At 37.9% G+C, this 23923-nt stretch overlaps 1 protein-coding gene across 1 annotated transcript in view; it reads right to left on the bottom strand.

Moving 5' to 3' along the window:
* The window catches only part of LOC108669508 (dystonin), a 195401-nt gene that overhangs the window by 7886 nt on the left and 163592 nt on the right, over positions 1–23923 (bottom strand). Inside the window, exons 41-54 of the mRNA XM_047883232.1 lie at positions 23371–23730; positions 22908–23107; positions 21099–21164; positions 17329–17397; positions 15300–15422; positions 13872–14055; positions 13469–13586; positions 12743–12972; positions 12257–12374; positions 10078–10194; positions 8094–8272; positions 3508–3640; positions 2944–3146; positions 1872–1939 (exon numbers count right to left, since the gene is read on the bottom strand). Of these exons, the coding sequence (XP_047739188.1) occupies positions 1872–1939; positions 2944–3146; positions 3508–3640; positions 8094–8272; positions 10078–10194; positions 12257–12374; positions 12743–12972; positions 13469–13586; positions 13872–14055; positions 15300–15422; positions 17329–17397; positions 21099–21164; positions 22908–23107; positions 23371–23730 (2168 nt within the window). The remainder of the gene's footprint in view (positions 1–1871; positions 1940–2943; positions 3147–3507; positions 3641–8093; positions 8273–10077; positions 10195–12256; positions 12375–12742; positions 12973–13468; positions 13587–13871; positions 14056–15299; positions 15423–17328; positions 17398–21098; positions 21165–22907; positions 23108–23370; positions 23731–23923) is intronic.

Below are 23923 nucleotides of genomic sequence, written 5' to 3'. Positions count from 1 at the left end.
AAGAAAATTTTGAAAGCTATAGGGGAACCTGAGTACGAGCGTAGGAGGAAAATTCTTGGCAGTCCGGGTTTCAAAAGAACTATGAAATGTGAAACAATCCTCATACAGAAATCCGAAGGATGAATTTTTTTATAAGTTGAATGACATTGTACGCATAATTTTTCACCAATTTTTTTTTTTTGTGATAAAGGCAAAACGCCTGAAACGGACCGTCAGAGCATAATTGGATTTAGAAAATTGAAAATGAGAGCAGAACTTCTTAGCTATCAAACCCTAGGAGCTGAATATATTTCAGCATATGAGAAATTAGTATTCCCGATACTGACGCAGAGGATCGAACACAATAGAAGAATCACCCAGACGTAAAATAAGGCAATACTCAAACCAGGGAGTTGTGAAAATCCTGCTAATTTAGATGCTCACTTCCAAAGAGCTTGCGAGCTATGGTTAATGTACAAATGCTTTAGTGGCTTCGGTGCTCGACATGGCACTTCATCGACCTTTGCATTCCACAAGAAAACAAGAGTACAAATCTTCACAATCTTTTGATTTTATTGATAGATGGAAAATTTATCTTCACAAATCTTTACGGAAGTGTCAACAACAAAAATTTTTACACCCATCAGTTCATGTAAGTTTATTGTACAACTGTGGTAGAGTTTTTATCTTAAAAATATCTTAGCAAATTTTAGCAGATGTTTACTATCAGATGTTTACTGTCACCCACAAGAAGAAATCCCAAAATACTCGAAGATTGTGCCTTGAAGAAGTGGAACGGACGGCAGCGTGGTTTACAGAAGATGTATTGCATAGCAAAGACTATTACCTAACTTTGTGATTAACAACCAACGAGCTACGAAGCATCGAAATTCTTCGATTAGTGCGCATATACAGAGCGTTGCTACATACAGAAGGCTAACTCTTAAAGAAGATTTCAAGAATAACTGCTATGGTAAGGTGCATGGCAGTGAAAAATTGCGAAAAAGAAGTGCCTCCCAAGCGCCCAAATTTATTGAGAACTCGTAACGTTTTTCGAGGGGATATGTCTTCGATACCTCTGCTTTGCGAACACTGGTTTGGGGATGCCTGAAGAGGATGGAATTCTGGACATGCTGCACGATCTATGCGATAAAGTTGGCATCAAACTATTGGGAGAGGGAGAGATCATAGATCAATTTAAGAAAGATAAGGATCTCCAACGATAATACGAACGGTTACTTTTACTGGCCACGACATACTCCCTTCAAATGTGAGTAGGGTGCAGTCGTAAAGTTTCGTGCCGATTTATTTCTAGCAAATAAGACCACCTGTCATCGGATGTCTACTAAATAATGAACTGAATTAGTCACCAAAAAGTTAAGGTTAATTAGTGTAGTTGGCCTAAGCCTAACGAGGAAGAGTTTCATCAGATAACAACTGAAAAAAGGCTCGTTTTATTTTCGCGTACGATGTAGCAGTATTAGTGGTATGGCAGTCAACAGCTTCTTCAACTTTGCGATATAGTAGATAACAATTTGAACTCAAAGGATAAAATTTGACAGATACTATTATCTTGAACCTTTTTTTGAATGTACTTTATCGACTGAGAAAGCCAAGATTCAGTCAAATCTAGTTTGTCTTCAAATTACCTAAGAATAAATTTGCACAAGAGAACTTGTTAATACGACAAACGTTACATTAGTATTGATGAATAACACAAATTTCGTGCATTGTTACCAAGTACAGATATATTTCCGCACCACGGATGATCAAGCTCCCAAACTCATACATGATCAAAATATAAATAATGAGATAACTTAACAAATAATGCAGCTTGCGAGAGCTCACTTCTTCCAGTCAAGTTGGAATTCGAGCCTCGCGTGGGAACTTACCGCGCATTTGAGGTCGGTACTCGTAGGTTCGACCCATTGACCGAAGTGCCCGTGGGTGTGGTGGATCCCTGTAGGAGATTAGCGAGTTATGGTTAATGTACACATGCTTTAGTGGCTTCGGTGCTCCACATGGAGGATTATTAAACGAAGAATTTTTAGCAGCGACTATCTCAAGGAAGAAGGCCGAATGAAAAATGTGACAAGAAAGTGTGACAAGTTGCATAAAGTGATTTATGCATAGCAATCTCATTGTCGCATTGACAGCTTCTCAATGAGCTCAGTCGCTGTTAAAACTGGAACTGTTGGTTATACGATGAAGCATGTGTTATAGGCTATCAAATTCGTAGGATTGGCTAGAATATTGGTTGAAATTGATGGATAAGACGTAACACGAACAATTAATTATAATTGAGAATTGTATTTCATGTCAGTAAATGCATTAGCAGTTACTTTTTATATTCCTTACTCGAGCCCAGTATGTCAGAAAACGAATATTACAAGGACCTGTGAGCTACAGCATTAAAAATATAACAAGTCAGTTAGATTAAGGAATTTCGAGTCGATTTCTGGTCTGTTATTGTTGTAGAATAAGTCTGCAACGTAGAAGATGTAAGTGACAGTAACTTAGTTACGAGTAATCAGAACTGTTAAGTTTTAGCAGTTACAGAAGTTCTGATTTATTATTTCTCGAATAACAATAATGAAAGGAAAGACCTACCGAATCGATGTGCCCGATTTGATACTCAACGTGGAACATTTGATCTCCAGTTTGGCCCATAATCACGAAACGTTAGCAAGCATACACATTCGCACTTCAAGATTCAAGTTCAATATGATAAGTCACATTGAAACTTTCGTCGGTTTCAGCAATCAATTTGGCAGTATGCTGATTTAGAAATACATTTATGGACGACGTTTCGTTAACTCGGTTTGGAAGAGTTGCTAACACTCGTTCTAGAGATCGACGAGCATTTGTAGTAAGGACCCGTCATAACGTTCATCGCTACACCAGGAAGCGAGGCAACATTCACATGAGTTGGGTTAGAACGCAGAATTTCTGAAGTGTTCGCACCTTTCTGAGGGAGGACGACCTCTGGACGCCGTTTGTGCCGCCGTTGCGGTTGGTGAAGGAGGGCGTGCGCCTCATGCCGGGTCGTGCGCCGTCGTAGGAGTCGAGGGACACCTCAGACCCCGCCCTGCTGGGGGGACGGGAGCCGGGACGCGATCCTGGACCACGCGATGGAGGGCGGCTACCTCCTCTGCTGCTAGTATCGCCTGCAAACACGAGCCGCAATTCAACACTCGCTAACACAAGCAATCATTTGATGGCAACACAGCGTGCTCGAAATAAAGACCATCGTGTATATAAACGCAGTTCTCGGTCGAAGATGGGTTTCAACGTTCACTGTTACCTATAAGATTTTGTTCTGGAATTACAAATCTATACTTTGTTTTTATAAACAATGAAGTCGCTATGAGCACCAACAAGCGTGCCTTTCGGTTCGTTTCGAAAAGTTGAGTGTCCGGCTTTATTGTTTGTACAACGTGGAAGCAAACATGTCAATTGGTGAGTAGGTAGGAGATCAATATGGCGTTTTTACACATTTATGGGTACGAAATGAACTGCTGAGCTTACTTCTGGCGTGGACGGGTGCGGAGGCCTTGCGGTTGCCGGGGTGGAGGCGGAAGGTTCCATCAGCGGACTCCGGCGTGCCGGAGCTGAAGGATGACCTGCCCATGGCGGCGCTCTTGGCAGTGCGCTCCCGCACCTACCAATCGCACCATAATTTCAATTACTTTAGGAATAAAGTCTCACTAATTATAGGTTTTGAATTCTGTGTGAATTTTGTCTTTAGATATTTTGCTGAACAGCGAGCTTAGTTAACAAGATGAATTTGTTCGTATAATTCATTATTATTTTCTAATGGAAAATATTGCAATTTTAACTAGTCTAACAAGAAAACTTCCATTTAAATAAGAACTTAAAATTTTATCTACACTTCAAGTAAAATCTCATTATTTAATTGATGACGAGTTCTGCTAATTGATAGTAGTCGATGAATAATCAGTGACTAAAATATAAGTTAATACTAATAGATAATATAAAAATGCGTCGCATTCCAGGCACGAAATGAGAAACACACGAAAAAAAAAAAAACGCATGCACTTATACATAATGTTTCAAAAATACGAGGTTCGATCCAAATTAGAACTTTTTCATAATTCAATCTATTTTCATACTAATAATGGTAAAAAGCAACCACAGCATTAATTGACAATTGAAAATGATTTTAAAAGGAACTTGCATAAATTTAACAATAAGAAGTCGAACCTCGTATATTGAAAATGATCAACTAGAAGCCAGCGTCCTGCGGCATTTCAAGTCAAAACTCTTCAAGATCTCAACGGCGTTTGAACTTCTTACGAAGAGACGTCCAAATTTAAACAAAATGAGAGAAAAAGTGATTAGAAAAACCAATAATAAATACGACGCTGGATAACTTCATTGTACTGGTTATTTGAAAAAATCAACAACCGTAGGAAATGTGTGAATGAAATTGTAAACAAGGTTTTAAATCACATAAAATGATATTTTTGAAAAATATTTGAGAACTCGAGGAGTCTTTTGCACTCACTGCGGCTTCACTTTGCTCCGGGAATTTCATGCAGGGACATTCATTTCTTACTTACCTTGGCACTGCCAAAGGCGACTAGGTAAGACATTCCAACATATGACCTAAATACTGCGAAGAGAATTCAATCGAACTATAATTATCTCAGAATCAGCGTCTGAAGGCAACCTTGCAAAAATAGTGACTTGAAAAAATGGCATTAATTTATGGTTAATTTGAGGAATAATATTTTACACCAAGATTTAAAAACCTGAAACTTTTTGCAAAAGTTGATTGCAAATGCCACAATATGTGAAGAGAATTGCCAGACGACTGATTCATTGAGGAATATAGGTAGGAAAGAGCCTGGCTGGGATGATGAGCGAAGTCAATGGCATCGATGAGAGAATGATAGGTTAATTGACTCGCTAGATGATGAACGATGATGCGAAAACACTTTTTTTTAAGAAATTCACGCTCGACGTAAAATATCACGAGCAATCAAATAATCTTCTTACGCTTTGATTTGTTATTCTAAGATTCGCTTCCTCCAGGGAATAACTTTCACGATGACAAAATCAATAAAAGAAGCGCGTAGGAAATTTTTTCACCTTTCCCAGGCCGAATAGATAGATACATTGAGCTAACCTAACCTTAAATTAACCAATGAAGCTAACCAAACCTCAAGTAAATAAGGGACAATAGTAAACAAAATAAGTACGAAGTAGTAGATCAGAACCAGTGTAGCAGCGCATGCATGCCTCACACTACTAACGATGGCTGATAAAGCTAGACCTACCATTTGCTCATAGGCTAGCAGCATCTGATTGTAGTGCGTCTCCGAGGGGGTAATGGGAGCTTGCAGGACAGGGAGGCTATAAGTGAAATGCTTGCGAAAAACTCAAGCAATCGAGCTTAGCGTGTGATCAGAAATGGGCGCACAAGTTGAAATTAGTTCTACGTGAAATGAACTGAATGTGAAATACACGTAAAATGGAGACATTAACGTTCGAGTTTCAAGTTCAAATTTTGTCGAATCGAAGCCGTGAATATGACAGTTGAGACATCAGTAAACGATAGCAGTATACGAATAAACACCAAAGAATTCTCATGTCTCTTTCAAACTGAAATTATCAAGTACAAATATTTTGAAAAATGTTTGTTTTTTTTGGTTCGGGGGCCAGGAATTAAACTCCCAAAGGTTGGGGCTTGGGATTTGAAATTATTCAGATTTTTTTTCAGTTTTGATTATTTCGTTTTCAATTTTTTCGGACGGGGAGTTAAAAACTTAAATCAAGATAGATCAGAAGTGCAGTGTAAGTTGTTATGCAGCGCGCATTTCAGTACAATGTGAATAAATGAAGCATAGAGCAACATTGGTTTGCAAAACAAAACGAAATAAATAACTACGAGGACGAATGGCAAATGTTAGTTTGTACCAGGGAGCACGACACATCGCAACAGACATCATCATTCACGACATCTAAGAATATTTGGGCAAAAATACACAATTAACTCCGAAGGGTTAGCACTCAATACATTGACACAATATGGATACAACAAACACGAACGAATCAGTTTGCAGAATCAATTCTAAATTTTCACTAGAAATTGATTCCAAACCTTGAGTAAACATCTGCTAACCATTGGCAAAATCATTCCGTATTTTTTTTTTCCGATTGCAAGACAAACAAGAGTTATTTTCGAATGACGAGCGAATACACGGCTACTCGGCAGGCGGGGTTTGGAAAAGCCATCTTCACTACAGGTCTGGGTGTCGCTTGAGAGCTCAACAACTACCTTCTTCTGGTCTCTAGCAAAATAGTCTAAGAAATTTTCCAACAGTAGAATGAATAGGTGGTCCAATTTCACATTTCCGATTGAGCGTATCACTTGAATAAATGAACACAGGCCTTGGGATGCCGTTCGAAATTCACGCTGCGGATCACGATATGTTAATGAGGTCAAGGATCTGGTGCAGAAAGTGTACAAGAATAAAAAATATTTATATTTAAGCGATATTTATAGCATAGGAAGAATAAATCGACACCCAGACTACCTGTAGTGGCGTAGGCCTCGGTTATAGGAATGCCACTACTCAGACAAACAAAGGAGCGTTCGATGGAACCATGGGCACAAAAATTACCCCATCCCATAAGGAGGCGGTGCAAGCCTCTGGTGAGTGACCAACTGTGATGGTAGCTAACGCAGCACAATGTGAACCTTCGTGTTCACTAGCTCGGATGCGCTCAAAGAACGGCATCAGTTCAGAAAGAACGAGATGAGCTGCAACGAAACACTGGCCTCATAACACGTGACACTCCAGCTCCACGCCGAGGTGTACAATTTGGGCAAAACAGGACAGGGGCTAAGATTTTGGAGATGGGACTCCTCGCAAACAGAGACGTGGAATGTGGGGCTTTGAAACAGAATTCGGGAATATTGCATGGCATTGGACATTTCCGCACGAGGGATAATAAATGGTGTAGATGTACAAAAGGAAATGAAACTATAAGATTGTACTTAAATAAACACACCCACTGCATAATAGTGGATGCATACAAATAATCTAAACAGAAACTAAGAGGGATTGAATGATTGGCGAGAGGGCATGGGCGTTGTTATTGGAACCAATATGAGCTCATTGACGAGGTAAATACACAATTATTGTCTGCAGAGAAAGAGGCAGAGTTGGGCGAAGTAAGGAATTTGGGGCTTCAGTGTACATGTAAATTATGGATAAAAAATAATGGACGACTTTACAAAATTAAAAATAATGAAGGTTTTAGCGAGCACTCATAAACATAAAATGAGAATTGCAAAGCTGAATCAAAATGTATGATCAAAATGTATGAGAGAACGATTAACCATACCTGTAAGTCGAGCATAAAAACGGCACTCAATACTGTGGTCACCATGCACAGTCTCATGCTGCTATAAAATGGAACTTACAGACGGCAAGCAACGGCGAACTCAAGATACTTGGCAAATCAAGCTTTAAATTTAAGTATTCATTTAAAACGTATTCAATTCCTAAAGATACGAAAAATGGAATTGCGTAAATGAACATAGGTAATGTAAAAATTGAAAATTAAAAGTAATGCTCATGCCATCACATGGTCTGCATTTCAAGCAATCTCCAATTCGTGGACCAGACAGGCAAGTGTTGCACAAGGATGAAGATGGGATTCAGTAAGAATTCTTCTAATTTTATCGATTATTGGGGAGTAATTTATTCTATAATACTAAGAGAAACGAATAATAAAACAATAATAATTTCGAGTCTAATACTCTTGTGCATCAAGCACGAAATGATCTGAAGAGATATGAGCAAATTCTGGAAGTCGGCAAAACGTCGAAGAATGTTTTACGTTTTTTTGGGATCATTTAACATTTCCATTTTTCTGAGAAGATATATCACTGCCAGTCAGATAATTAATAGGAAATAACTCAACCAAGAATTTAAAATTTCAAGGCTGGCCACTTGCAGTTACCTGACTTGGTAGCGTTTCAACAATTGAAATGAACACGTTTGTGGACAAATAAATCAGTGAGAGGACAGGAGCAAGGAAAATTTATCGCAGGGTTGCAGGTTAGGCAACACACAGACCTTAATGATGGGTCCAGCACCAGGGAGGCTCTGGGACCTGGATTGCGGAGGAGCAGCTCCAGACTGACTGGAAACCGAACTGTTGGGACTTGGTTTTGACTTGAACGCCGTCATGCTTTGGGAGACTCCCTCTGCTAATATGAACTGTTCACGCAACTCCACGTTGGTACGTCCCTTGGCTGGTGTGGTAACGAACAGGAAGGAGTAGGGTGGGTGTTGTGTGGAGAGAGTACGAGTTTTGTGGCAGGGGATAGTCCGTTTTTTGAGGCAAGTTGTGGGGTCAGATCGGGTCAAAAGTTTTGCAAGAACAACGTCGGAATCATTGTCGTTATGGGGATAATGCGGTATTGCGGACGATAAGAATATTCATCCCAGTGACGGAATACATTTAATTTACGCAAATGACAAAAAATGGGATTGAGTAGGAAGAATCACAAAGACAAGTGATTTTCGGATTGTTTGAACGGGGCACCGCCAAATGAAAAAAATTAAAGAAATTCAAGTCGAGTCAGTTGCAGTGAGCATATTTATGAGAAAGGAATTTTGAATGGCGGAGGGAACAGACCGGGACAATTGAATCGTGTTTCAGACCGACATCGTGCGACAAAATAACGGTTGAGAGGGATAACGAAGTTAATGCAATAGTCGCGATTGTTCAGTCAAAAGTTCACAAGCCGTCGGGAGTTGCAGAAGCACAGAGAATGGGGGAAGAAATAATGCAAACAATTAGCAAAAAATCCAGTACAAAACAGAATACACTCGAGACTACGAAAAACATTCATCAAATAATTATAGACATGGTGCAGTGGAACTAAGGATTTCTACTGTGAATTCAATACGAGTGGGGATTAGGGGTTAGGCTAATTCATTTGATTCAGCACTACATTATATTCCACTATTTTGTGCAACCGAAGTTTTGAACTTTGTACTTAATTTGTCAGTAGTGACTACATTTAGACGCGTTCCAAATGAATTCAATTTTCAACGGTGGCGTTTTTCTTGTATTTCTAGGATTTAGTGACGAACATATGACATTTGCTAAACTATTTGGTTCAAAAAATACCGAAACTATTTTTACTGGAGAAAAGTTCATGCTACACTAAAATACACTTTGATGTTATTAATGGTTATTACAAAGAAGGGATCAGTTCTCACAGCATAACATTTGCTGAAAGACCAACATGCACGTGCAAAAGATTTATCTTATAACAGTAAAAGTAGGTTTTAGGAAGATACCTCGTCTACATTTAGAAGCATGACAATGACATGGATGAGAATATGACGAGTAGCCCCATCATTAAATTTATTAAACCTAAAATACACACCACAAATTATATAGCATCAATATCGATATTGTTAAAAGATAAACATTTTAATTAACTCCCGATAAGGATAGTATTTGAACCATCTAAATAACATTAGACAGGAAGATGATGAAGGTTACGTGTCGTACGTATATACCACAAAGTGATAACGTTAAGTTGCGCGAAATAGTGCTCAGTAGTCACATTCTAGATTTTCACTGATAAAGAAACATAAGAAAATGAAGTAATTTTAAATTTTAAATGCATAGATGTGGTACAATCGTGAAGTACACAACAGATACACAAGGGATGATTGATGAAGACTTTTTGCCGATCTCGGTGATGCAATTTTGAGAGAAATTTAACCACATAGAACATTGCAAAAGATCCGAATAATAAACCACGACCCATCAATGAACCGTTAATTCATAAACTCTTCTGAACCTTTCAGGAACTTAAAGCTCAAGTGAGCGTGGCATGATAATTAAGAGTTCCATTGGGATTATTAGAATATTATTGATCCAGATGTTAGAAGCTCAAGAATTCCATTATCAATTTTTGTCAAAATTACGCATATAAAACACAGCCTTCAAACTATTGAACTATTAAGGTGCAACCTCGTATATCAGGTTAAAATTTCTAACACCTATCAATATCAAGACTGCATTCATATTTCTTACAATAGCCTCGAGAGAAGCCAGCGTCTGAGATCTTGGCATTGAGCCTCATAGGACAGCCGTACTCGTGCTGCTGCTGCATCTCTATCGCTTGCTCGAGCTCAGGCAGCGACGGGCAGACTATTTGTGCCACCACAATTATATTTCAGCCCAAGTTCATTAAAGTCAACGGTGACAAATAAACCAAGAATAGGATCGTTCAAAATTTTGAGGTGGTTATCAGACCGATATTTGTAATATGATTATTTATTGATATCAATAGAAATAAGTGCAGAGATTATGATGTTTTGACAGCAGGTTCCAAGACGGATGATCATGCAATGACAACAATTTTATAGCCCATAAACGAAATATTGTGACCAAAACAGGTATGAGTTTCAAAGTACAACGAAAAAGTATGCAAGTTTCCGACGATTATATATTACTCCAATAATAAAGCATGCAGCAGTGATGCGATACATGCAAACAAAAGGAAATTATAAGTTGAAACGCAAGGAGCAACTCATCATTTTTGGATCGTTCACGTGAGAAACGAAAGAAATTAGTTGAATTTGTGAGTAGGATTGTGTATTATTAGAAGAAGGTACATATATCCGTTGGTAGTGGTAGCCGAAGAGGTAAGTTGTAAATTGTTGGTAGTGTTACGATGGTTAGAAGGTAGCAGGGGCGGAGACAAGGGAGGAGAACGGCGTTAGTTTGGCATTCAACCAAGACTTACAATATCGTCAGTAGAATGCTGAGCTTACACCAGGTTATTGTCAAGCAAGACAGCGCCAAAATGCGAGTTCAAACGAGCACTAGGCGAAAAATATTTTCGGATACAAATTCACGATTAGATACAAGAAACAACATCCCACTAACAGCGTTTTTAATTTACATACAACTACAATCCAAGATTGAACGATCGTATGACGCACTTCGCGATCGACGGCTACTTCAAGCTACAGCGTTAGTCACGTTTGATACTAAGTTTAAGCAACCACAACCTTAGTAGCTAATAATAATCATTGGTTTTCAATTCCATTTAGTCATCATTAAAATGAAACAACCCATACGAGGATTTGTTGGGAGCAACGTGGTTATATGAAATAAATTAGTCGGGATACTGCAAAAAAAAAAAAAAATCGAAAATAAAATAAATTTGACCATTATTTTGTCGACAACAAAAATACTCCTCAAGCCACTATATGTAATGCAGCATTCAGTTCCTGGTTAGTATTTAAGCTAGCGTTAATAGCGTCATGTCAATTGGCTTCTAAATATGTTAGTTAACAAAAATTGATGCAGCATGAACTTGTCTATGGGAAACAACACGTACTTGATTCATGATTTCTCAAATTTGGGCATTACTCATATATAGATCGTTAGCAAGAACAATGTTCTAATGAGAGACAACGATATTAACGAATGAAGTTGATATAATAAAATCGCAAATAATGGGAATTAAATAATTCTGAAGAAGAGGGCCAAGGTTGGGGTTCACAGATGAACATTATTTTATAGTTAATATGGATAATTTTGCATAGGTTTATAGATAAATGTTTTAAATTAGCTTAATTTGTCGTGGATGCATAATAAGGACGATACACGAATTCTTGAAATCTTATTAGGCCTCCAACATACTGGGATCGCTGAGAGAATTATTGTCACGTAATTAAAGGAGGTCATGCTATCCTGTCTCCAAATAGCGTGCCGCTACAGAGGATAAGATAAAACCCTGCTCAGCATCTACTTATTTCCAGTCATCTCTGACTCACAGAGATCAATACAATTCAGAGCACACTTTTCGAAGCGGGTATTGTTTGCATCAATATTACATTCATGTGACATTTATGTGATGAAAACCTTATTCAACTCGAATAATGCTTCTACTAAATTAAAATTTAGAGTCTATTCTGATGGCAATAAATTCTCTTCTTTCTCTCCACAAATTAGTAATTAATAAGACCAATTTAAATCCTGATCAAATTGAAACTCCGCTTATGCAAATTCGAATTCTGTTTAAATAGCCATAAATATTTCATCCAACATTAAAATTTGTTACATTTTCCCTATCTAAAAACTTTCACTTCACTTAAAATGTGTAACATACGCATGGAATAATACCAGTGACGTACTTCACACATCATAAACTTGTTTCCTACACAAGACATGACCGCACTAGGTGAGGGCGGGCGCTTACCTCGGCAGGGGTCGTTCTTAACGAGGAACTCATCGAGGCCGACCCAGCCGCCGCCCACGCGCACCATCACAGTCGACCGCAGTATGCGCACCAGACGCAGCTTCTGGCTGTCGCCGAACTGCTCAAGCACATCAATATTGTTCCGTGGTATTTTTAGGTCTATTAGCAATAATTTTATGCCATTTTAATTAGTCGAAGTCAATATTGTTCCGTTTAATGGTTGTTTAGGTCCATTAGCAATAATTTTATGCCATTTTAATTAGTAGACATCAATAGGAAATTTTAAATTTTATCATTCAGATCAAATCCATGGCATCTGAATCCAGGGAGACTACCACGAGTTTCTTGCAAGCTCTTCGTTGAAAAAGAATATTTTCAGTATAAAATGTACAATACTTTGCCACTCGACCAAACTGAGCATTTTCTTCGAGTCTATCAACTTAGCTAATGATAAGGCATGACGAGTATCGTTATTTCAGTACTCACCCTGTATTTGCCTTCGCCGACTTGGTGCACAATGAACTTCTGTCTGCAGGTGCAGGCGTTCACTTGCCGCTGCACCTCATCATCGATCCTCTCAGAGTCGGTGAGCGGGCCCTTCTTCTCCCAGTCTGGCCGCAGCGCTGCGATGAACTCCTGGTAGTCGATCAGGCCGTCGCGGTTGCGGTCGAAAATGTCGGCGACTGCCTCCATTTCAACCTTGCTTGTTGGGAATTCTGTAATAAAGAAAATTTGCAGGATGATGTTACCATTTGCAGGGGTCTTGATTTGAAGCGTACTGAGGCGGCAGTGTTGCAGTGAATGAACTTTGAGTTATGACACTGCTGCCACCTACCTTGTAGGTCAGTAGATAAAATTAAAAATAACAACTGAAACTTTCATCATTTCAAAACATGTTTTCCATTCATATAAAGCTCGTGCAGAATTCTGGCGATGAAATATATCAGGAACATTTGCATCAATTCAGGTCATCAAGTGAAATCTGATGAAAAGTTCCGAATTGTATTTCTTGCAAAATATGAGAATTTTAGGCGAAAAAATATGAGGGATCCAAGAAGTGAAAATGTTGGAAGAATAAACGGAAAATATCCAAATATCTTGTATAAATTTTCAGATACAAATGTGTACAACAAGACTAACAACTAGCGTGAATGAAAAGGTAATAATGTTACAGAAAATATTTTTTGAAGCGAAAACTCAACGAAAACTCACTAGATTTTATGATTCCATCAACGAAGTCGTCTCTCGGCACCATGCCATCGTTGTCTGTGTCCATCTTGCGGAAAAGATCAGTGACGCGAGACTTCTTGCCGTTCATGAACTTCACGAACTGAAAACCGTGAGAAAGTTTAAGTAATGAAAATAAAGAAGATAAATGTAATAAAGTAACGTCATGCAACGACACGCAACGAGTCTTTCAAGTTAAAAATCCCGAATGTATTCACAATTCGTATTCCAAGGCCAAAGTAAACAAATTAAGTCCACCTCAAAATTAATCAAACTTACAGCTTTAAGTAATTCAGTGACGACGTCTACTCAACTGACACTACGAACTCTAATTGAGTTCTAAAAAAGGAAATTTGTAAATAATAGCGTATAATGTTAGAAGTTATACCCTCTTGCGCCACTCGTCCCACGAGAAGTTCTTGAGCTTCTCGAGCTCTCTGAGCAAGTTGAGTTGGTCGTTGAGACGACGCATGCGCTCGTACGACATGTACGTCACCGTCTCCCACTTGTCCCACAGCTCCCGGGCCTTCGGGTTCCGGATTTGAATCTCATCGCGCGGCACGCTCGCTTTGCTGTCCAAGAAACCAGAGGTTATTTCGTTGCTTGAAATGAATTTTAATGCGGCAGGGAGTCACAAAACAGGAGTGATTTGCAATGCGATGCATGAAATAGATCTTTACTTTGCTAAAATCATTACAATCTTTATAAGGTTGAATAATTTCTTCACCCAGACATGAAGGCCATAAGGGCAACTTCGAATAATATCGAAGAAAACGAGTACGATTGACTCCAGGACATTCCGTTAAGTTCGTTTCAAATGAAATTTCGCTGAAGTAGTGCGAAATTTACGTTGACATCTTAAAGAATTACACGAGATGTTTTGCCTGCTCCTAGTGTATTCAAGAATCTTAGTTACTTACCACGGTAAAATTCTTTATATTTTAGTAGATATGAAACGTAAACACATGAAAGAAGTCGAAAACTTTTTAAACAAACTGAAAAAATATATATTTATTGATCAATCAATGTTAGGAAGATAAAACATGAAATTTGACATATAAAATAGAAGAAAAAATGTAGGAAGGCAATTATGAAGCATTGAACAGGAACGTTCAAATATTCTTGATTTACAATATCCGCGAAGGGAAAAATCAACAGTAGAACTAAAATTTGAATGATAATGAGGTTTCACAGGTTCAGTTATATTTATATAAATAATCTTAGCGAAGGATTATTAGTGCACAAGAAGAGAGTTTTTCTGGTCGTGAGTTGCCAAAAATAGGTTACCAAATAATACGGAAACTTCTACGATAATAATTATTAAGGACAATTATAAACTTTCATCGGAAATTCAAGGGTGAGTAACAAGCCTGAACAAAGATTAAATAGCGAGAAACCCAACACCACCACCAAGATAATTAATGTTATAGACCAAATGGTGACATCAGCAGTATACCTGATACACAGAGGAGAGTAAAGCTGAATTTTAATTTGGCCTTAAAAATCATGGTCATTCAAAGATGACGTTAGTTATTGAGATGCTCAATAGAATTCAATGATTAGCTTTAAATAAAGCTCTCTAATATTCATCAAACTTTGGATGGCAAGGCCGTACAAAATTCATAAACCATACGCTTCACATTTTAAAAAAGATGCTTAATTGTTCCAATGCCGGTACGAAAATTTCAAATTGTCGTGAAATGTGTTCAAATGATGCGAATTTAGGCGTAAAATTTTACAAGTACTCAGAAGAAGTTGACTCGCAAGAACTCTTTTGTTTAATCTTTAAGGACTTTAGAATGTTAACGAGCCGGACCTGGACTTTCTAGACGAAACAGGAATGGGAATGTGGGAATGGCCTGCGTTGGAATAGCGTCCCAGGTAACGAGGCGGGACGTCGTAGTCCCTGGACGCGTCCAGACTCCAGTCATGCGACACTCTACGTGTCCCAATTAATACCCCAGATTACAAGTAATCATTTTACAAGAGGTCATTGATAACTCATGATGCCAAATATATATCGTAAGTGAAAAAATGAAATCGTATACGTTTTCGAATTAATGAAGCGCGGTCAAAGAAGCAGAAAACATTAGTAAAGAAATACATCAAAAATAGTTAATGAGCCGAATGTAATTAATTAATCCTCGATTAAAAAATAGTTTCAAAACGACTCGAATCGCCGAAGAAAAATGAAGCACGGTAGACAATTTAAGTCAAACGATGTCAGGAAAATCATAGAAATTCGACGGCACAATATTTTTTTGTTGAGAGGAAGGTTTGGAAGATCGTGATTTTTTGGAATCGTGATAATTCGATTGAGCAATAAATTGTTGTTAATACCAATAACATTGCAGCGAGGAAGTCAAAATGCAAGCATCATTAAAACAGTATACAAGTAAAGCCCATACAATTATATGTTCATGCACATCAAGGGGCATTCAAATTATTAGGTATTTTGCCCATTGCAAAATGCAATTAAAAAGTTTATTAAATACCATCCGCAAGTTATCACCATTATTGTAATAATTTATGCGGTTAACGTTCACAATTAGCCAATATTAGTCACAACCAAGTAATAAACATGCAAAGTGTATTGTAAGTGGCATAATAATTGAAATAAGTAGATTATAAGTTAGTAGATGCGGGGCGTGTGTGCAGGCAGACGAGTTGGTCGGCCATCGATGTAGCGGCGCCGCGTGGAGACAGGCGGGGTGTGGGGGGAACAAATAATAATAAATATCATAATATTAAATTAACTAACATAACACCTAAGGCAATGTTTTCACCGTAGACACTGGGCACCCGATTCCCCTCTGCTGGACATGAGAGCAGGTTGACGCTCGCCAAGATGATTTCAATTTTTATTTTTTTTAACTTAATTTTGTTATTGCTGACGTCATCAGACAGGCATCAGCCACTGATTGATATGTAGGGCATCACTGAAAACCGCTGTTGTATCGATTGAGCAATTCAGAAGCACGTATTGCCTGAATTTACGGCGATACCAGTCAGATTCAAGCAAAATTGAATCAATAAAAGCAAGTGATCATTGCGATGTTAAATCCCAAGCGAAAGACAATACTTGATTATTCGGAAATTGCAGGCGTCAACTTACCACTCATTTCCTGTCAGAAGGACTTCATACATTGTAGTATGTAGTTCATATGTGTAATCACCAGCTAGGGCCCAAAATCAATAACTTAATTAGGGTTACCCTCAATGCTCTACATTCTCATGCATGCATGTGTGTATGTTTACACGGTACCAAAACAATTAAGTCAATATGTACGATTGTGCGTGTATAAAAGCTAGCAAAAATCATTCCATACAATTATAATTACTGGATAAAAGCAAGCAATACCTTGTCCCTCGCATATATCAAACGCACCGACACAAAAGGCTTCAGTGATACGACGCTCGCTTCTCTCGACCGCGCGAGCATCGAGTTAAACATTCAAACGGAGATGCAATCTTCGCTGCCATTGAGAACTTATTGGTTGTGCTTCTGTTACTGCTGAACTAAGTAATTCGCTGCAACTAATTTCAAGCTGACCGGATTGGCGACAAAAAGTTGCAAATTTCTAATGAAGGAGACTAAAGTTATTACTTACATTAAAATTGCACATAAAATATGTGATTCGTCATTGTAAAATCTCACCGCAATCGAGAGTAAGCGTCGCACGTCTCACCGAACCATCAAAATTAAGCTGACTTGAATTTATGAAATTGATAACGAATTCCACTGAAGCTCCAACGCACAATTATGCGAACGTGATTGAGCTTCCTAAAAATAATTACTCAATTGAGCGTTGATTATCACCAGGGTTAAGATTGATTATTATTACCTTGCACCGAACATCCAGGGTCTCGGATATTCTCGGGTTGGAGTGAGCTCGCGAGAAGGCGAGACTCGGCTACACGGGCCCGCACCAACAGTTACGTGAACAACAAAAAGTTAGCCAAAATACGAAGCGCTACAGCACAAAAGTTAAGCATGAAACACACAAACTACACACTCCTTGCAGTCCATATAATATATTACAATGTGTGGACATGGCGACGAAGAAGAGCAGATCCGAGACAACAGAAGTTAGAGTGTCTCCAGAGTGAGAGCGTATGATGTACAGTATCATGCATGGGATGCGAGGAGAGAAGAGAATGTCGCTAATTGAGACAGATCAAAGCAAGTAAGAGTATGAAGATTAACATAATATTAATCGCAGAAGAACCACGTGAGTAAGAAGAAATCAGTCGAAAAACGGAGATATCTTATGTAACACAGAAAGATGACTTACTTGAAGAACAAAAGAAAATGCATCTTTAAGTTGAAATGCAATGAATGGAATGGAATAAATGGAATGCAGGGTGGAGGATGTATCGATAAAGTAATACAACCAGTTAGATACTTTTTTTGCAAAAGGAATCATGCATAGCAAAGTCGTATGATGTTGTTTTAATGTTTGAATAATTATAATATTTCAATTCAATTAAGGTAAAGGGTATAAGAAAAGAAGTGGAGCTTCAATTGAATAACAGGTATAAATTATAGAAAAATTCCGGAGAATGTGTCAGAAGACGACGAAAAGAGATAATATAGGTACTATAAAGAATAGAGGCAACCATAAAATAAACAATCTGAAAAGAGATTTGTAAAAACCCCACACCCAAGTAAGATGAGGTCTGCCATGCCAAATTAAAAGAACGAGCGTGTCGACTCGGAAATGAAATTAAAAAACCATCAGAATGAAACGGATTGAAATGTCTAAAAAGGTTTTCCGCTTAATTCATCCGCGGCCATATAGAAGTATAATAGCGGAACAGTTGAGGTCACTGAGAAACCTAATGTACATCTAAAATATCAGTATGTTATTAACATAACAATTATTCGTGACCCAATCACTATGCCGTGCATGTTGTAAATATTATAGTTTTTAACGAGCACATAAGCAAAAGTGTCAGACTTGATACAAAAAAGCGATTCATGTTTATACGCAACCGGTAAATTTAAAGCGCGATTGTTTGTTGGTTGGTTGAGAAGCAAGTTTATTCGTTATAACGTAGAGCAGGTTTATGAAGCGTTAATTAAAATTTATTCCGATTACTACAAAACAAATTAATTGGAATCTTGATAACCGTTTAACAAAAGTTAATTGGATTTGAAATCCAATATTAGGTACAAACAATTGTTATGGATGTACCCATGACGCCTGGGCAATACAAGTTGACAGTTTACCTGCTCCTGCGGGACTTAGCGCCTGGTGTGCTATCGCGGTCAGGAGTGACACGGCTACGGAAGGAGTGTATCACAAGCAGCGTTAGAATAAGAGTCCCATGTACAGACCGTCGGGTAAAACACAACAACAGAAAACGGGAAATGCAGGCAGAAAACAGTGACACGGGAAACATGAATACAATACAAGGACACTGAGAAAGAAAGAAAACAAAGAAATATACCCTCAGGCAAAACATGAAAATGCATTTTTAGTAAGAGAGAAATACTGAGACAGCGCCAGTCAAACCGCATACAATGTATAAAATATAACTTCAAAAACAATTCGATAATCAAAATTTTATTTAAAAAAATATAGTGAAAAAAAGCCCGATGAAAAAATTGTTAAATGAAATTTTTCGGAGACATAATATAATATATTCATATTGCGGATGCGTTAAAGGGATAAAAACTGAAAAATACGAAAGTGAAAACAAAAGGTATACAGGAGATTAGGTCGGTAAAAATGTAATTAAAATGTAATTAGATAGAAATAATTTTTTTGCCAGGTTTTGGGAGGGTTGGAAACATGTGTTTTGTAGACAATATCGCCTCTTATTGTATGATTCGTCGCAATAACAAACACGATGTAACATAAACTAATTAAACAAAAATGTGGGAGTAATGCAATGGGTCATTAATAAGAAATAAAATGATTGTGATATATTTAAGTACCTCAGAAAAAAATAGGAGATGAACCAGGACAAAGTAATTTGAGGTGCACAAGAAATGAGCAATGAACGATGAATATAAATTGTATTTGAATGAAACAGAAAAGACACTGTAATGTAGGAACAGGATAGTAACCGTCACCTTCGAGTAAAATGTATCGAGAATATGTCAACATAATATAAAGTAAACAAATTAAATTTCTCTTACACATAATGGAATGGTTGAGAGCAAGAATGAGCAAGTAGGCAACTTGAAAGGTGTACAACCATGTAGGTGTTGCAAATTTAACCAGTGAATATTATACAAATTAGCGGAAGGTATCGTAGGATCAATTCCACAAATTAAAAAAACATTTGTTAATGAGATCTGTGTATCTGTGCTACATGCGGATCGTTTAGAGAAAAATATAAAATTTAACTGGAGTTCCCATCAATCGCTGATACGTAGAATTTTCGACACTCCGTCAGAGTTAATAGTGAAGAAAAATCTTTCGCGAAAAAAACGCCCTTCACGCAACAGTACTACAAAAAATACGACCCGTTACTTTAGAAAAAAACAGCCTATAACTGAGAAACGTTCCCAAAAAAAAGAAAAAAAGCGAATTCTTGATGCCCGCGATATCATTAGTCCTAACTCTAAAGGTACTAATTCCTCACTTCCGACTTATTTGTCCCATTGAAGTATCTACAGAATGAAGACGATATAAGGAAATAACGCATAAGAATAAGTTTATCGACTCCTGGAACTGTTTATTTCGATTAGGTCAGCTGGCCATATTAGTCTCATTCAAATGTATTGCAATATAATTATGGAAACGAGATGCATAGATGAAGCGATTAATAAAATCAATGTACCGATCATTAGGCTATAGCTTTTTAAGTGGTATACAAAACAAAATCAAAGTGGCGACAATTCGAAATTGTTTAACTTATCTATATTAAATGTAATTCTCAGTTACAAACAACCAACGGTGCAAAAAAAGTAATTTGAACCAAGCTTTGAATAACAGTTTAAAAAGTTTGAACTGTGTTTTTTTATTCAAAACGTTTTTGAAAAGATCACCGTTTTGAAACATTTAAAATTGGTTAAAACTCTATTCAATCACGTCGAGTTTCATCCCATTAATCAATAGGAAGTAAAACAGAAAACAAACGGGAACTAAAGTAAGAAAAGAAAATTGTTTCGTACACACGGACGGGCAAACAACTACAAGCAATAATATCAAGCTCGTTTGTTAAAGCCAAACCATAAGCCAGTCTCGCCCTCACGCGTAACCGAGCCAGAGCCTCAAAGCTACAAATCACACACTCAATAAATACAACCTGTAAATCCGGCCAAAAATGTTCTTCTCAGGAGCCGTGTGAGAGTGTTCCATTGAGAATTTTAATAGAATTTCAAAAGGAACTTATTTATCTTTCTCTGGCAAAAACTGTTTAAAGTGTTTCCTGTTTCCCGGGAGTGTGATAGACTGAATTTCACCACGGACCGAAAAAAATTTCGACTCAAAATATAGCTCCATGTGATTTGCCTTCAATTAGTACCCCAGTTAGATCAAATGATAACTCGCAGATAATTTTCGATGAAATATACAAAAACGTCCACCCCCAAAATTAATTTAAGAGTTTAGGTTTCCATAATTAGTTCTAGTCATAATTGGGCGCAATCTTGACCCACCTGGACCGTCTGGAAGGATAGTCAAAGTCTGGCGACGTCTCCCTGCCTGGGCTGGTGCTGTCGCGGCTGCAAGAGCCCAACACATGTAAGACTTATTTAAAAAAAAAAGTCTGGCATACTGGACGCACGGGAGCCTTTCATCGAGGATCAATCACATAATCTGCCATTGAAACTGGATGGGCTGACAACGCTTGCTTCAGTACGTAAAATATAGTCTTCATATTGAATGTTCTATTCTTTTCCTCACAGTGACATCGACACAACGACCTCAGAAGAAATTGGTGGTTCGCACAAGTCGCATTTATTAAGATTAAAGACTGAATTCTCTTCAAAATGGTTTAGTTGATCGTAATTGAAATGCTCATGATAGTCATAGATAAATCAAGAACTGGAGGAAAATAAGAGAACATCCCAAAACGAAGACTGGACTCTCAAATACTTGCGACTGGAAAAGTACAAATAACTTGGAGGGTACCGACATGCTTCCAACATTCATCACTACAAGGGTCACCTCTTCGTCGATGTTATTATGCCAGTAGTTTCTCTATTCGGAATAATTACATATATGGACATTTACAACACTTAAAATTTTGTAAAATGAATTAGGGAATTTATTTCTAAACAAAAACCGCCATCCAAACATGAATTATAGTTCGTATCCACAGGTAAATGGCGTGAATTTACACGATGCATAAAAAAAACGCTAAAAGTCTCGATAGTGAAAGTGTGAAACTATTTCACGGACGGAAATTTTCAATGCAGTAACAAAAAACGATGGCAAATAATCATCTCGATTCGAGGTGTATACGCTGACCCAAACATGTGCACGTCAACAGCAAGCACGTGCAGAGAATGTGTCACAAATTCAATGTTTATGCAACTAAAGCAACTCAACTGGTATTGATATACTCAATATGATGTAAACCATGCGACATACAAATTGAAAATAATTTTGAAATGTTTCGAAATTTTTTATTTGTGAATAATCGAGAAGTCTTAGCCAGATGCAAGAATGTTTGGAGCGCATTCATTACAAAGTGTATTTCCCAGTTGGAGTTGCTTTACTTGGGCAATAGGAAATAGACGCTATTTTTTATGTGCTGAAATATCAACTGAATAATGCAGCATCTTCTTTCAAAGTGCATGGAGCTAAAATGTACAAATATCAGGCAAATAATATTTTCTCTCTAATAAAATACAATATACCTCAAGCTATACCTCTGCCGCGAGTCGGCAGTATTTACATAGAAATACTTCGAAAAGAAAAAAATGCTGGCTAAGTACAGAAGTATGTGCCACTACCCATAAAGTTTATAAAAACTGAAAATTTTCATAACGAGCATTTACAAAAAAAAAAACACCGATTCATGCCAAGATGAATGAATATCAAGGAAATTTCATGAAGGGATGCAATTTACAAATTATATACAATTGCAAAAACATTGCTGACAAATATATAACTACTACAACCAACAACATTAGGAAAGGTTTTCGGTTCCAGAAATTGTGTGAATACCGTCAATAAATGCTCAGTTCTTTTGTCGGTTTAACGTAATTTTGAGTAACCAACGAGACCATTTAAGTATACAAGAGAAGTTAAAAAATTAAACCTACACGAGAACATCGCGTTGTGGTTGCAGCCCAGCATCGCCTTGAATTGCAGAAAGAATAAAAAATACAGTACAGCTATGATAAAAAATATAAGGAATAATAAATTCCTACAATAAAAGAATGTTACCTGACACGAAAAAATCGGACCTCGGCAACAACCAAGCTTTTCCGTTTATGAAAAACGAGTGGTCAACTCACCCCATGGAACCTCGACTCTTCTTCTTGCCAGGCAGCGACACGGACGGACGAACTTTGGTGGGCTTGCAGATGCTCAGCACCTCGGGCTCCTTCTTCTGAAGCTCATCCATGAACTCCTTGTGGTCTGAGATCAGCCCCAAGATCGGCGGGATCTCGTCAGGCAGAGCCTGGCTCTCGAGATCTGTGAGATCCTCTTGCGCCTGTTGTACGTTGTGGCACAGTTATTAAAAAAACATTATAATGTGTAATTGATGGACACTCCCCAATTGTCTCACTTAGGCAGTAAATTTGGATTTAGCAAAAGCCATTTCAGTGCAATGTGAATAAACTGCGGTTTTACAAGAGAAAAAAAAAAATTAGTACGACTACGCAACTTCACATAGGCTTAAATTGATGCCAGTTTCCATATTAAAGAAGTTCACGGTAGGGGTAACGGTATACATGTAGAAAATAAGAATCTTACCCTCGTGAGCCACCGCATGAGCCCATCCATGAGCGACTGGAGATCAGCCAAGGTCCTGAAGTGGTCCTGGAGTCGCTGGTCTCGCTGGTCCGCCCACGACACAGCCTCCTCCCAGCGCGTTTGTATTATGTTTATCCAGTGCTTGATGGTTGAGATGGCATCAGGATGAGCCTTGGCCAGGATTTCTTCAGCGAAAGCAATGGTTTCGTTCTTTTCCTTCTCCTTGATACGCAGTTCTTGCATGAAAGCCTCGTGCTCCGCAATCTGTTGACGGACTTCATCCTCGTCCTGAGGCAAGGAGCCAGCGTAGCGCAGCTTCATCTCCGCGTTCGACAGCCAGTCCAGGAGGATGTGCACCGACTGCAAAAAAATTAAAAATTTAGCATGAAAACTTCGAAATAAATAAGAAGTAATTGCTGCCCGTGAAAATAATATGCAAAAAGTTCTTGAAGGGACTATTCAAGAAGTAATAAAATGCTTACGACCCGTCTTCAATGTTATTACTTTGAAATAGATCAAAAATAAGTTTTACATATAGAGATGATTGAACGAA

Source organism: Hyalella azteca, unplaced genomic scaffold (genome assembly GCF_000764305.2).
Source record: "Hyalella azteca isolate HAZT.00-mixed unplaced genomic scaffold, Hazt_2.0.2 contig12328, whole genome shotgun sequence".
NCBI classification, from domain to species: Eukaryota; Metazoa; Arthropoda; class Malacostraca; order Amphipoda; family Hyalellidae; genus Hyalella; species Hyalella azteca.
This window is presented reverse-complemented; position numbering and strand designations above follow the sequence as displayed.